The sequence below is a fragment of the Centrocercus urophasianus genome, unplaced genomic scaffold (genome assembly GCF_019232065.1).
Source record: "Centrocercus urophasianus isolate 14NV4802_14NV808 unplaced genomic scaffold, USGS_Curo_1.0 seq_29, whole genome shotgun sequence".
Lineage (NCBI taxonomy): Eukaryota > Metazoa > Chordata > Aves > Galliformes > Phasianidae > Centrocercus > Centrocercus urophasianus.
Genome location: NW_024884855.1, coordinates 12,235,076 through 12,250,672, shown reverse-complemented (window position 1 = coordinate 12,250,672; position 15,597 = coordinate 12,235,076). Strand labels below are relative to the sequence as shown.

General features: G+C 46.6%; 1 protein-coding gene across 1 annotated transcript; it reads left to right on the top strand.

Moving 5' to 3' along the window:
- Positions 1–1,884: 1,884 nt before the first annotated feature.
- Positions 1,885–11,638, top strand: NPTX2 (neuronal pentraxin 2). Its single transcript, XM_042828290.1, has 5 exons — positions 1,885–2,319; positions 3,496–3,712; positions 6,892–7,136; positions 8,499–8,678; positions 10,545–11,638. Exons 1-5 carry the CDS (start codon positions 1,885–1,887, stop codon positions 10,770–10,772), a joined length of 1,305 nt encoding a protein of 434 aa, XP_042684224.1. The 3' UTR covers positions 10,773–11,638.
- The last annotated feature ends 3,959 nt before the right edge of the window (positions 11,639–15,597 follow it).

The following is a 15,597-nucleotide window of genomic DNA, read 5'->3' as shown; positions in this document are numbered from 1 at the left end:
CGCTGGGCTGCCTGACAGCCCCAGAGCCAGGGAGTTTAAACTGCAGCAGTATCTATTTGCTCTCCTGTGCTTCTGCCTTTACCCCAATCAGCTTCTGTACCACAGGGAAATGTGGCCATTGTGCCTATGAGATGTTGGGCCTGAATGTAAGGAAACAGAAACAACATTCTTGCAGCTTTTTTTTTTTAACCTCTCCAATTAGCAGATATTCAATTTACTTATTCCTTAGCTTGTAATATATTAAGATGACAGGTTTTCTCCTTTTTTTTTGGTATGCTTTATGATAATGTACTGCTGCATATTAGTCACTCAAAATGAAGATTGATGTGGCCTTCAGCAGTAAAAAAAACAAAAACAAAACACTGGCTATGATGACAAGGGATGTTTTCATAAATTAATACCTGCACTACTTGTAGGTGTCCCAGTCAGTAAGTGAGGAGCAGTAGGTGATTGGGGTGGTGTTGAGATCATGAAATGCCATGGGAGAAATTGTGGGGCTGCTGAAGGTGAGGAGGAGCTGCATCTCTGTGTCTGCCCACCCTGCCTGCACGCTCATCATCTCAGCTCACTGATGTTCCTGAATCTGCTGTGGTTCTTTCCATTTTACTGTCCTTGTCTGCCAACATGAAAGCAGTGTTGTAATAAAGGATAAAACCTTTTGTAAGCAATTTACTGCCATATACTGTATAGACCTCTGGAAATCAGTTGTGTATTGCCTGCTGCTGTTTGAGTTACTTCTCAGATTGCCTAAATTAGAGATTAGGACAATCTCTGATTAAGCAGTCTATATGCTGCTTGAAACTCCAAAGGAACAGTGCCTTTATTAGTTAAGCACTGAGCCAAAATCTTTGCTTGGGGACACCTCTATTTGAGATGAGCTTAAAAATCTGGATCAGGAGTGTGAAGATTCAGTTGAAGTGCAGTGAGGAGTTCAGGCAGAAATTGGAGCCTCCGGTCTCCTGTTACACATCCTCTGTATTCTCTCCCTCTGAGTAAGCCATGTGAGCCACATCTCTCCATGCTGTGACTTATTGGCTGCCGTCAGCTCTGAGTAATGCAGCTTCCATGCAGGGTGTTGCTGGAGGGTGTGAGCAGACCAGCCGGGCTGCAGGGAGCGAGTGTGGTACCTGTGGCTGACGTGCAGCTCTGCAGGCTCTGTAACATCAAGTAATTCACACGGGCACCTGGGTTTTTTATGATATTATTCCTCGGTTTTATTAATCGCTAATCAAGTAATATATAGTAATTATTTGCTCCGTGGTAAAATGTCCTTAGTGTCCACCTGTAAACTTGCCCCAAATGAGAAATCGTACTCGGGGGCGGCCAGAGCGCAGCCCGTGTGTGCGGGAGCCGTGCTGCCCTGGCGGCCGGCGGCGTGCTACGTCCTTGGGTGGGCAGAAATGGTAAATAATTACGCTCCAAACTATTCACGAGCGATAGAGCGAAACCCGCGGCGCTCTTACGGTCCTCCACGGAAATTTCTGACGCTCCTTCTTGAAACGCCTCAGTCCCTTTTTCTCCCCATTGTAAGAGCCGAGCGCCGCTCCGCTCTGACCGGCGCCGCGCTCGCGCTCCGAGCCGGCGCGGGCCGGCAGCTCGGCGGTGCTCCGCGCTCCCGGCGTCCCGCTGGGCTCGTGGCGGGCGGTGAGCGCTCGGTGCCCCCTCTCAGCCTCGGGACCGGGCGGCGTCAGCGGAGGCCGCAGCCAACCGGCGCGAGCCCCCGCGCGCCCGCCCCGCCTATAAGAGCCGCGGGCCGGCGGCGGCGCGAGAGCCGCGCGAGGAGCGCGAGGGGACGGGGCGGGCGGCTCCCGGCAGCGCGGCGGGATCGGCTGCTGTCCCCTTCCCGCCGTCGCCGCCCCGCCGTCGCTCCGCGCGGCAGCCGGGATGCTGCCCGTAGTCGCCGGGCTGCTGCTCGTCGTGGCCGCGGGCGGCCGAGGGGCGGCGATGGAGCGGGAGAGCCCTCCGGGCAGCCGCTTCGTCTGCACCTCGCTGCCGTTGGACGCCGCCGGCGCCGGCTGCCCGCTGCCCCCCGTGCCCGCTCAGGGCGGCTCGCCGGCCCCCGAGGAGGAGCTGAAGGCCACCGTGCTGCAACTGCGGGAGACGGTCTTGCAGCAGAAGGAGACCATCGGCAGCCAGCGGGAGGCCATCCGCGAGCTCACCGGTAAGCTGAGCCGTTGCGAGGTGACCGACGGCAAGGGGCCGTGGAAGAAGGAGAAGGGCAAGGACACGATGGGCGACCTGCCGCGGGACCCGGCACAGGTCATCGATCAGCTGAGCCGCACCATGCAGACCCTCAAGGACCGCCTGGAGAGCCTGGAGGTACGGCTGCCCCGCTCGGCTCCGAGCTCTCCTCCCGGCCGGGGCGCTGCGCGGGGCTCTGCTTCTCGGCACCGCTCTGAGGGCTGCTCCGCCAGCGCGTGCATCCGTTTGGCGCGGATGGGGCACGGTTTTCCTGCCTCGGTTCCCGTGCTCGCGCCTAAACCTCTTCTTTTGGGGGACGTGACTCGATGGGGCTCGGGGTGCGGTGACGGGGACACTGTCGGGGCTGGCATGGGGACGGGTGATGTATTTAGGGCTGACGTTGGATAGAAAGAACGCGCCTGGTGCCCTAGACCGAAAGGGGGAACTCCTAACCTGCTCCGGAGGGTTGCCGAGACCTCCGGGCAGCGGCTGAGTGGTGCGTGTGAGAATAATCGATTCCCTACGGGAGCGGCGCTGGGCGCTCTGCTCCTCCGGCCGTCCTCAGGGGTTCGCCGATGCCCAGGGGGATGGAGAGCGGCTGCTTTGGCGTTACTCTGTGAGGTGCGAGCAGCGGACTGTCACATGCAGTTCGGAGCGATGTGGTTGTGTAACGACCTTCTGGAAACGCTGCCGGCTTCTCGGGGCGCCTCGTGCTGCCGTTATGTTCTTAGGGCTGCAGAAGGGAAACACCGCTGGAGTAGGAGGCAGTGGAGCTGTAGGCTATCTGAGATCCCAGCACTATTTAACATGTTGGTTTTCTGGGTTGTGGTTTGGATAATTCTTTCACTCTTAGTATCTATAGCTGGGCTAAAGAGCATCCGACTCCATGCTCTGCAAACTGAAACTGAGGGAACTTGAGTACTTTAACTTTTTAGTTTAAATAATAGTTTTTCTGTTTGGCAACATCATTCGCAGTGAGAAAAGGAAAGACTGAGTAATATGCCATGTATACCCATATTAATGGAAATGCATCAGACCTGCTCTCCTACGCTGATTTCTTTTAACTTGAAGGTACGAAGGGGTTCCTTCATATGAAATGCAGGAAACCTCTTACAAAAGTGCCTTTCTGTTTCAGGACATGTTTTGTTGCACTGCTGATAAAAGCACTGAACTTGACAAGCGCTAAAAAGCAATGCCTCTTTTGTGCTTGCTGGAGAGCTCAGCGATCCTGCCTTCCCCCCCGAGTCAGAAACGTATCCACATTTAACTTTCTGTTTGAGAAACAATGATGTTTTTTCCTTCTTTCCCCTGAAGCACCAGCTCAGAGCCAACGTGTCGTACGCGGCGCTGCCCAATGACCTGCGGGAGATGCTGCAGCGGAGGCTTGGAGACCTGGAACGCCAGCTGCTGAGCAAGGTGGCTGAGCTTGAGGATGAAAAATCTTTGCTTCATAATGAGACATCGGCCCATCGGCAGAAGACAGAGACAGCCTTGAATGCATTGCTAGAAAGGGTGTCTGAATTAGAAAAAGGTAATTTGCACAGAATCTAGACTCTTCTCCACGCTGATTTACGTTGCCTTCTCTCCCCATCTAGTACTCTGGTATAAATGTGTGCCTTGAGGGAAAGACAGCTGCCTTCTGGTTAAGGTGCTAGGTATTAGGTAACAGTACTAATGCTTAGATTCCCTTCTTCCTTCTATCCCAGGCTTCCTGCTTGTCAGGCCACTGCATGGCTTTGGCTTTCTGTCTCTTACCTTGACATGTGGGGCTGTTTAGGATGAAATTCTCAGTGTTTGTGAGATAGAGGCATATTAAGGAGATGAGTGAAAACTGGAAGTGGTACGATGTCGATGTGTGATAAATGCTGGGGTAACGCTGAGTACACTCTTAAGAACTACCCTTCTTTATTGGGAAATTGTATGGGCTACATTAGCACAACTGCTTTTGATGTAATAAATGGCATCTTTTCCAGAACCATTTCCTGTTGCTTTTTGAAGTATCGCTGCTGGGATAAAGTCTCTAATTTTATTGCTGGTTATGCCACTGAGTAACAGCAAGTACTTGAATTGTGTCCTGTTCCCAGGTAGCCCTTGGAGTTTACAGTAGACTATACACAGTGCCACTGGAGGACACTCTTAATCCCAGTCATTTTGGTGATACTTAGATTAATTATTGCTGAGACCTGTAAGCTTGAATAGAATTCATTCATTTGAATTACAGATGCCCATTGAAAAGAGCTGAAGATCAGAACTATCTTTCTAAGAGTGGGCAGTACCAGTAGGTATCACTGTCCAATCTTTGAAAGATCTTCCAAGGTAAATGGCTGTCTGCTTGAAAACAGCCCAATGGACATGCTTTCAAAATGATGTGAACACGCGTATCCCATTAATTTAAAACTGAAGGCTAATGAGTCTGTTTTATAATACTGCATTATTGTTTTTAAATAAAAGTGTGGAAGGTGAGGAAAGAGGGAGAGGAGTTCCTCTACTGACCTCCGTTTGACGCTTTCCGTAGAGCTGAAGTAAGGCCTACGCCGTAACTGATATTCTGGAGAACTGTAGTCTGTCAGTGTCTTATGTAGCAAGTATTGCTAGTCCTGTCTCTGAAAGATGTGACTCATATCAGTAAGTCATCAGAAAGAGAGATGCAGCAGTGGGAGAACAAGGATGTGTAATTTATTTGGGTTAAAAATAGCCCCTTCCCAGCTCTGTTTTTTGTGCGTGGAGAAGGCTGTCTTCCTGCAAGCCTCCAGGGAAGTGGGGTGTTGGGGCCAGCAACCGAGGCACAAGTTTGCTTCTGGTTGTGTAATTTGCTGTCTGTTACATTGCAGTTTGCTTAGCTCTTCTGTGCCTTTGGTTCCTCAGTCAAACCAAAGTGAGGGTAATAACAATCTAAGAGCTTCATCAATCTGTAGACTGCACGAAGTCAATGTTTATTGTGATCTGACGTCTCCCAAAAATAGGATTTCTCCTGTGCTTTCATTGTAAATGACACTCTCTAGCATCTGTTCCAGTCGGCTAACGAGCGTGCCGTAAGCTCCCGGCTGTCCTGAAGTGAGGTAAATGGAGAAGTACTGACCTTCTCAGGTGGCTGCACGAACTTTGGGTTTCTGTATGTAATTGTGACAGAAGTCCTGTGTATCGGTGGGGCAGAGGAGCTCGAGGTTCACACGGCTGCCATGATTGCCAAAGTCTTCTGGTCATTTCTTTGCCTGTTGTTTGCTGCTACTGCAGCATGTGATGCGATAAAAAGAAGGGCTGAGGGGAGGAGTGGTCCTGCAACTGATGGTGCCTGACCTGAACTGTGGTGTGCAATGCTGCTGGAAACATGGACAAGTCACTTGCTGTGTTTTAAATCTAAATCCCTCTAAAATGGAATGACTGTTTGTTGTCCTTCCTGTTCAACATTAATTGAGATTCTTTAGAGCAAGGACTGTCTTTCGCTGTGTGTGTTCATCTTGGTTATACTTTTATTCTTTACCAACCTATTATTGCTTCCTTTAGCTCTTCCAGACAATGACTAATGCTCTCAATGGAGTACATTTTCTATTATACATGAGACAGGCTGTGCCATCCTAGTGGAGATTGCTGAACGTTGGCCCTAAGACCCTGTTTTTATTTGCTTATAAATTCGGTATATCTGTAAGTTCCTCAAGAAGGAGCTCTTTCTTCTTCCACCCACTCTTTTTGTGAAAAAATACAGTCACAACACTTCCACTTCTGAGAATGGGAACTGACAGAGTGCCAACAGTTTAAAAATTTCATATAAAAATTGTAGCAACCTTTTGTGGCAGCAGCTCTTCATTTGGATGGGAGTGAAAATTTGGCAGGGGATGTCGTTTGTTTCAGGAATGTGGGTAAAGATCAGAAGAACAAGTAGCTAAAAGGTTGAAGTTGATGCTCTACTGCAGAACTGTAGGGTTTTATTTAATGACACAATTTGGGATTTCTCTCTTCTCGTGAATATATCTAAATCTAAAACATTACTTGCAGGTAGCTACGTCAGTGTCCCATGTCTTGGCAGTTCTCAACTTCCTGTCACATTTTTCTTTGGGTCACTTTGAACTTCAGCCTTATGTTTTGGTTCAGCTCTCCAGAACAGGTTTTGTCTCTGGGGTGGAAATCTGTCCTGCTAAACGTAACTCTACTTTATGGAATGTGTTCATTCTTGTTACTTCAGACTGGCCGTCCAGAATGGGAGCTTCAACCCGTTATCTCAGCCCAGCTACCTGCAAAATGGGGGTACTGCTGCTGGCTCCCTGTGTGGGAGTATTAGGAAAAGAGGCTTCGGTTGTGAAATGCTGTGATGCTTTAATAATGAGTGTACCACAGATTCCTTGTTTAGTAGCAATAAATAACTTTTAAAACAGTTTGAATTGTGTGAAATAAGAAGGCCTCTAGCCATGAGCTGAGTGATGAAGAAAGAAAAATATTTAATAGCTTCTCATTAGTTGTGTGCCATCCGATATTTTGCTCTGAGCAAGCAGGAAAAATAAGCTAAGTAATTATCACATTGCATATAAAATCTAGTTGTATTTTAACTGTGCTGTAGAATCAACATTTGCTAATACTGCTTCAATATATTTTTGTGTACCCTCTCTAAAGTAAGATTAAAGATTCTCAATATTAATCATATTTTTTCCTAACTTTAATTACATGTACGTTGTTTTGTCTTGCGTTAAAGGCTTTTCTTCCTCAATGTCATTCTAGGTAACAGTGCGTTCAAATCACCTGATGAGTTCAAAGTGTCCCTTCCTCTTCGCACCAACTACTTGTATGGGAAGATCAAGAAGACTCTGCCAGAGCTGTATGCTTTCACTGTATGTTTATGGCTGAGATCAAGTGCTTCTCCTGGAATTGGCACTCCGTTCTCATATGCTGTTCCTGGTCAAGCTAATGAAATTGTCCTCATAGAGTGGGGGAATAATCCGATTGAACTGCTAATTAACGATAAGGTGAGAATCAATTAGCTCCTTTATTCATCTGTGTGCTCAGAATAACACTTGGTGTTTCTAGGCCTGAGCCCTTGGTACTCTCAGAACTCTTGGCTCCCTGTGAGGCAGCCAGCTCCAGAGCTGTGCCTGCTTTTCTGTTGTCGCCCATCTGTCGTGACCAGAAGTGCTCTCAACAAAGTCAAATGGTGCACGTCTTTGTGCACCGCGTGGGCATGACAGGGAGCTGTGCACCTCTGGAGTTACCAGCAGGCCTCGGATTCTTGTGTCTGTAACCCTCTGTTTGCTTTTAAGGAACAGAAGCAGTATTTGAAGCCACACTACTGTGACACCTGTGAGATCTAAGCCAACTGCAGTATTTTTATCTTTGTAATCCTACGGGTTCAGTTATGCTAAGACTACACAGGCAGAAAGCAGAGAACAAAAGGCACGTCATTGTTGCTGGTTTTATTATGTTTAGTGACTGAACATCAGTTTAAATGTAACTTTTCAAGACTTTGTCTTAATACAGAAAGTGACAATTAATCAAATACTCCCTTTTTCCTCACTCTCAGCTTGGGTTTGTCACAAAATGTAAGTAACTGCTGGGAGCAGTGACCGGGTAGGAATCCCTGTGAGTGAGACTTGATTCTTAACTTTGCCCAGGCTGCACTGTAGCACAACTTGCTTTCAGGCACCATTCCTTGTTTTCTTTGGCCCGCTATGTTTCCTAGTAACTGACTGCTCTCCAAGGGATTGGGTGTTTACAGCTTTACAGGGCAACCCGGCTGGTTCAGTTATGTGGCAAGTTAAGGACTTGTAACAGTCCTACCATCCTCCCAAATCAATACAAAGAAAAGCAGGTTGTTTGTAATGGCGTCTGGAAGAGATGTGAGCATGCTCGTCTTACCAGTTTTTTCTTATGTTGGTTGTACTCATGTTCTGCTATGTTTTTCTCCCTCCCACATCACAGCTGCTTTGTAGCCCACTGCATTTGTGTCTTTGACTTGGGTAGGTTTTTAGCTCCAAGCCCTAAGGGAGATAATCCCTGCATAATAGCTTCCCTGAGCTCTACAGGAAGCAGTCCGCTCTGTAAGTCAGAGTTCTTACTGCAAATGGTGCAGACAAACCTTAGACCCGGAGAGAAACTTAACGTGTGGACACTGGGTGGAAAATTAGAGTTAAGCAGTGAGATTTAAGTAAATTCCTGAAGACAAGACTGCTAGGACAAAGTAGGAGAATGTGAATTGGCATCTGCTCCTGACATTTATGCCTGTGCAGATGGTAGATAGATACTGGCCTTTTAGAAATGTTGTGCTTGAACTGACAGACTTGGTTTGCAGCATTCAGTATTCTTCAGAATTATTACTATTATTGTTTTTGTAGGTTGCCCAGCTTCCTCTCTTCATTAGTGATGGAAAATGGCATCATATCTGTATAACATGGACAACAAGAGATGGAATGTGGGAGGCTTTTCAGGATGGAGAGAAGCTTGGCACTGGAGAGAATCTTGCCCCTTGGCACCCAATTAAACCTGGAGGTGTCTTGATCCTGGGTCAGGAGCAGGTATGTGAGTGACTGAGTTCCACTGGTGTGTGTGGCTTGTTTAAACAAAAATGAAGAAAAACAAAAACAAAGAAAAAGGCCCAATTAAAATAAGGAGAATTAAGACTCTCCAGACATACAGCTGTGAGGAAAAACTGTTAAATGATTGGTCTGATTGTGTATGTGCTATCTAAAAGATGAAAGGAAAGAAACTTCGTATAATCACACTGAAGTTTTGTTTCAGTAATAAATATGCAGAATATTCGTGTTGGAAATTATTTCCACTCTAAATGCTGCAGAGTGCAGCTGCATAATGCCTTAAATGAAGGTCTTTCAGCTGGATTGCTGACAGCTATCAATGTAGCCCCTGAAGTTACAGAAAGTAACATTTTAAAAGGAGCTTCCTGAAGCAGATCATGCTTGCTTCCATTTTTTTTTTTTAATTGAAGCCAAATTGGCCATCCCCCTTAATTGATTGATTGATTGTTCATTTTTCTCTCCCTCCACCTCCTCGTTATCCCAAGAATAGTCAGGATGTTAGTGCTAGAGCCTCAGACTAGACAAAGGAAAATTTATGGGGATGAGCAGACCAGCAAGAGTGGGAACTGGAGAGTATGTGGGTTTATCAGGACCTGTTATAGATGCACTTTCTAGGGAGAATTCCCTCTAGGCTGAATTGTATGGCTTTTAGGTACGTAACATACCATATCTTTACAATAGTGGAATTCATGACTAACTTAGAAGTTGGTATCTACTTTAAAGATGAATCTGAAGTCAAAGTTTTGAATTCTACATCATGTATTTGGTTTCTCATTAAAGGTGAAAGAAAATAACTCTCCAAATGCAAATGCTAAGAAAGCTCAGATATTAGTATTGCCAACAGAACACAATTAGGAAATTGAGGATGAGTCACTTCTGAATATGGAAAAAAGCAAGGGATTTTTAATCTTCCATCTAGTTAACATCTCTTTAATCTATTGCCCATGAATTCATGGCTCTGTTCACATTGTTCTCTATTTTTTGGTTTGTTATGTATTACATTGATTTGTAATACATATCAGAAAATATTATTTCTCCAGGATTTTGAAATTCACAGCTGGGCAAGACAGTGAAGAATTAATTTTGTCCTGGTGCTGATTTCAGTGGGTCTTTATCTATGACATAAGTGACAGAATGGTAAATCAGAATCCTAACACACTTGACATAGCAGATGCTCCAGCTTACTATTAAATGGCTGGCAATCTTTCTGTAACTCTCTTTTACCACTTTCCTGTGCAGTGCTTGGCCTTGTCCTATGCTGTCAGTTTTCTGTCAGTGTGATTTTGGTCTTCAAGTTGAGCAAACAAACACTTCAGGCTTGTGCAGTAACAGTTGGAGTTACGAGGTTCAGCCAGCTGAAGCCTCTGTATCCAGACCCAAAGATCCCATCTTGTGGTCCCCGTGGACAATTGACAAAGTGCTGCAGTTACAGTTTAATCTCTAACTGTAAAGCTTTGAGTGTAGCTCTTGCTGAAGCTTTCTTGTGCCAAGCTTGCAAAATGGATCCTAAGTCAGACTTGGTATCTAAAGCTGCCTTCCTGCTGCACTGCTTGGGGGCAGGGCTAGTGAAGTGTAGCTCTAACTGCAAGTGACTGTTGTGCCATTGTGTGGAGATATGCAGTTACTCCTGTTTGCTCTGATCTAACCATTTCAGACTGGGGCTTTTAACTGTTTCACGGAATAACATCTTGTTCACAGTGGTCCTTCCAGAAGCTTGAAGGTGCTCTTCAGTGCAATTCTGTTCTTCCTTCTAGCAGGGTGGCAGTGGGTGGGAGGGTCTGCAAGTTTGGTGGAAAAAAATAACTGAAATAACCTTCTCATCTAATCCTGATTCTTGTGTGCCTAAAGGACACAGTTGGAGGAAGATTTGATGCAACTCAAGCCTTCGTTGGGGAGATGAGCCAGTTCAATATATGGGACAGGGTATTAAAAGCTGAAGACATCATGAATATTGCTAACTGCTCTACCAACATGCCTGGCAACATCATCCCCTGGGTTGATAACAACGTGGATGTGTTTGGAGGTGCAACTAAGTGGCCTGTGGAGACATGTGAAGAGCGTCTGCTAGATTTGTAGCTGCAAGCGTTTCCCATCAAGTGCCCCCTTTTAGTAGGACAATCTCCTGTGCGATATGAAGCACTGGTTTTTCTCTCTGCCCTTCCGTAACTCCTCAAAAATAAATTGAATAAATGGCCTCAGTACAAAAATGAATAAATAAAATAATAAAAAGCTGTTAGTTCTGGGGCACTGGGCCTGACAATGGGAGAAGCACTCGTTGGTTAGAGCAGCCCTTCCTTCCTTATGGCCTGATCCAAAAACATGCTTTGGGCTGAGCTGCCTTTGGCTCAGGCCCTGCTACAGGGCACCAGTTCTCCTGGCAGGGCTGGGGAGCAGCCTAGCACAGGTTCACTTTGGTACTCCTTTTGGTAATGTGTGGTCTGACAAAGCACTGAGATTAACAGGCTAAACGGGAGCCCTTCCTTCCAGTCTATTGTCTCCCCTTTGAATTGAAGCCATTCTTTTTTAGCCCTTTTTAAAGAAATCACCTAATCCTTATATTTCAGTGATTATGTGCAACTGTGAGTAGAGCAGAACAGCCACTGTCTGAGTGCAACAGTCTTGCTTCTTAATTCTCAGATCAGAAATCTTTATTTTGTGATAAGGAGGCAACGTTATCTGACAAATGCAATTCTTGTTCAATGTGAAGATGGGGCTGTGGCCAGCGTGGCTCCGTGGAAGCAGAGAAGCTGTAGGTGGGGCTCTGTCCCAGAGCTTGTCTTTCCCTGGCCAGGATCCCAGGAGAGATGGTTGGATGAAGGATTGTGCTTGTATCTTCTGTAGGTGAATGTACTGAATTTGCAGTGACCTGGCCTGTAAACTTTTCTCTATTGTTTCTCTTGCTTTATTCCTTGTCTCTTTTTTTTTTTTTTTTTTTTTTTTTATTTTTTCAAATATACGAGCTGTGGATAAGTGAATTTCTGTTCTGTTTTGCTTTGAAAGGCCTTTTTATGAGCAAGTGCCAAAGTTCAGTTTCTGCTTGCTGAGAATCACTATATTTTTCCAACATAAGTCTTCTGCGCTGTTTTCTATGTTATTATAATGGTCCTCTGTAAAATGTGCTGGTTTTTCAATTCTTGCTGACTGTCTCTTTTGTAAGCGCTGGGCTGAATGCAATATCTTTTAATTTTCTCTAAATATTTTGCAAACAGTGTTGCTATTTCCTTGGCATCGATGTGACTACTAGTTTGTGGCTCGCAGATAGCAAATGCACTGTACTGGGAAAGAGTGAATACTTTTGTTATTTAAAAGAAAAATAATTTAAAAGGGCGGGGGAATTTATATAGCTAAATATCATATTTTATTTTTCATATGTTTGAATTGTAAGAATAAGATGGTGACAGTCCCATTTGTAGGCTGAAGTTACATATTTCCATTAATATGTAGTATGCTGTTCTTAAAAAAAAAAAAACCAACAAAAAACAAACCAACTTTTAATTAAAATGCAATGTAAAATGAGTCTCTTAATTACTGTGGAGTCACATAAGACACTGAATGTTCTTTCTCATTATTGCTGTGGGTTCTGCTAATATTTCTGGAGGCTGCTAACGGTACAGACCTGTTCTGAGGTTACCTGGATTCTCAACGTGTCCTAAGTCACAGTCTTGGCCAAAAGGAGCTGCTGGAGCTGGAAGCCTGGGTGTGGGTGTCACAGCCCCTGTGCCTGCTGGCTGCTGCTGAGGTTGGGGTTGATGTGGGCACACGGGTGGTGGCCGTTACCGGTGTGAGAGATGGCTGGAAGTTTGCTGCTGGGCACAGTGCTGGTTGGAGGCGGCGCGAGGGTCCCAAACTGTTGTGAGGTCAACAAGCAGGGTGAAATCGCCCGTTACAATGTGGTAGCAGAGGCACTGCATTTGTGCAGGTCTGGCAGCAAGGCACGTGCTCTGCTGCGTGGGTGAACGAGCTGAGGGCGCTCAGTCTGAGAGCGACCGGCTGCAGCCACGGTGCTGCCAGCCATGGAGAGTCTGCGGGTTCTGCAGAACGTGGCACCATCAGGTTTCAAAGATCTCATTTGGATTGGTTTAAAAAACAAGTCCCCACAGCAGTGCTGGCGTTTCCTGCCCCTGCAAGACCAACACACCGCCGCGTCCCAACGCTTTATGTCCCAAAGGCAGGGGTGGTGCAACGTTTTGTTCTCATCTCCTGACATCATCTTATGGGCCAGAGAGCAGCACTGGCGTTGGCCTCCCTGCCAACATCGGTCTCCCTGTCAGTCCATGGTCTTGGGGATTATTTTGTTCTTCAGAACCGACAGAACTGAAGTCTGGCTTTACACGTACTGAGGGCTGCCCTCTCAGGGAATGGCTTTTTGCAGATTCTTTTCTGCTCTTGAGAGGGTGCAATGCTGGTGAAATTGTTGTGGAGGTTTTCCTGCATGGCTGTGAGCCTGCAGGTGGAAGTGCTTTGTCATTAACAGTGCTTCAGTGTTGGGATTTATTTGCTAGCAGAGGGTTTTTGCACTTTTGCACACGCAAGCATGGTTGGCTGTGTTTATCTTTTATTGGAGGGTTATTCAAACCCACTCCCAGTGTTAGGTCTGCTGTTGGGACTGGCTAACAGCAAACACCTGGAAACCCCAGCTGGGTCAGAGTGTTTGTGAGCTGTGATTGCTGGGTGGGGAGCAGTGAGCACAGCTGGTCATGAGTTTCTGCATCCTGCCCTGCCTGTGCTGGGGAGGCCATGAGGAGGACCTGAGCACAGGGGAATGTAACAGAGCTTCTCTTGGATGTGGAAATGGCTGCTAAAAATAGTTGCTTTCTTCCAAGGTACGTCAAGGTGCTTGGGTGAGAGGGCGTGCGGGGACATTCATCCTGTTACAACCTGACCTGGAGCTCAGATGGATCTTTTGTGCTAGAGATAAGCAACTTAGTCCCATGTTGTTGTTTGACTGATTACATAACTGAGATGGTGGGGATTTGAAGGCAGGGTTTTGTGGTTCTGTTTTTTTTTTTTAATAGGTGCTGCCTCTTAGTAAAAGCTAAAGCTGGGCAGCGTGTATTCAACTGAGAAATCTTTTAAATATATATATGTATTTACTCTGTGTCTTCACCTTTGGTGCAATACTAGCTTTTCATTAAACAGAAGAAAAAAGATATTTTTTTGATTATTTATCTTGCAATGGAAATCTATTGCAATTACTCTGCTGCTCCACGTTCTGGGGATCACGTGGTTTGTATGCATTTATTAGCAGATGGCAAATCTGGAGTAAGTATTGCCATGTTCCATTAGTGCGTGGAAGTGACAAGACAACCTTCATTCCCAAACTGCTCTGAATACACAGAAGTAATAACTTAAGAAAAGCTGAGTGACAGCTGGAGCACCTGGAATGTGTGGTAATTCTGATTTCTAGAAAATCTATTTCTGTTTGAAAAGAGACGGAGATTCCTGAGAGCGTGTGGGTGACCCTGAGAGGTCAGCATCCTGGGGGCTGTGAGCCAGGCAGGCCTGGCTGCAAGGCAGGAGTAGCTGCTGGTCAGCTGGTTTCTATGCTGCACTATTGCTTGTATAGATTTAATGGTTGCTGAGTGACAAAGGGTGGAGGATTTGGACACATTCCTTTGAAGACGCTTGTTTTGTTTGTTTGGCTGGTTGGCCATTAAAAAGAGCAGATCGTGTTGTATGATTGCAGTTTGTTTGGCCGCATGCTTGCTGTCTCTCTCGGGCTGAGAGCTGAGGAGGGGAGGAGGACCTCAGCTGTGAGAGGGAGAAGCTCCTTTGTGCGGATGGTGGCTCCTGCACTGCGCCTGCTCATTAAATCCTTAGTTTAGGTCTCAGGAGGGCAAGGAAGACAACAGCAATTCGTACCAGTGAAGCTTTGCCCCTGTTTTTGTCCACATTTCTACAGTGGTCGAATATGTGAGATCTCAGAGGAGCAGCTGAGTCTGTTTTGTCCCTGAGAGCCGTTTTTGCTTGGGGTGTTTCCTGAGGTGAGCTGTGGGCTGGTGGTGAAGCGGCTGCACTGGGTTGGGTGCCTGAAGGTGGCACTTCCTCAGTCAGAATAACCATTGCTCTGCAAAATCTGGTCATGCCATTACAGTTTGGGTTTATTTCTGGTTCTCTGATGGCATCTGTCTTCATGTGTGAGGATTTTTCAGCGGGTTACTATGTAGTTACTATCAGCTTTTAAGCTTGAGAGGGGAGATCAGCCTTTCTCTATGGCATCATCGCCCAAGGAAGCTTGGATCTTGCAGATGCAGAAGAAGACAGCCTGGCAGAGGTGCTGGCCACTGATCATGCTCCCTTGATGCTGCTGTAGGAACCTGAGAGCAGGCGCAGCAGTGGCTGCCACTGACTGGAGATCTGCTGATGGAGAGAGTGCCATCAAAGTCACTGCAGGAATGAAAGGGCTCTTGGTGCAGGGAACCTGTGGGTTTTGCAAGTTGTAGGGGACTTTCTGTATAGGTCTTTCACCAGAACTCTTTTTATCTTGTGTGTAAAGAAGAAAAACGGACGTTGGTAACGTTGGTAGTTTAGCTGTGAGGCTTAAATAATACATGAGTTTTTCAGAGCTGAAAATCTTTTGGAAAGAATGGAATTAATTGCGCCCCTGGCTATGAGCACTTAGAAAAGTGTACATTTGCACCAGGCGCTCAGAGGCCCTTTCCTCCTCAGCAGGAGGGCTGGGCTGAGCGAAGGCCGTGCTTTGCAGATGCTCCCTGATGCTCCGTGCTGCTGGGGGGCTTTGCTTTGTGCACTACGGGAGCTCTGGAATTTCACACGAGGTGGCCCCAGCACCCACTGTGCCAGCAGCCCGGCTCCTGCCCAGAGCTGTGCCATGAAGGGTGCAGAGCAGCACTGCCACGGCCCAACTGATCCATTACTGCAGGCCAGCCTTGTGCAGAGC

Excerpts from the sequence above, each read along its gene's own strand:
- NPTX2 (XM_042828290.1), top strand. The coding sequence starts at position 1,885 with ATGCTGCCCGTAGTCGCCGGGCTGCTGCTCGTCGTGGCCGCGGGCGGC. Across the intron at positions 2,320-3,495 it reads ACCGCCTGGAGAGCCTGGAG|CACCAGCTCAGAGCCAACGT; the intron begins GTACGGCTGCCC and ends TTTCCCCTGAAG. Across the intron at positions 3,713-6,891 it reads GGTGTCTGAATTAGAAAAAG|GTAACAGTGCGTTCAAATCA; the intron begins GTAATTTGCACA and ends ATGTCATTCTAG.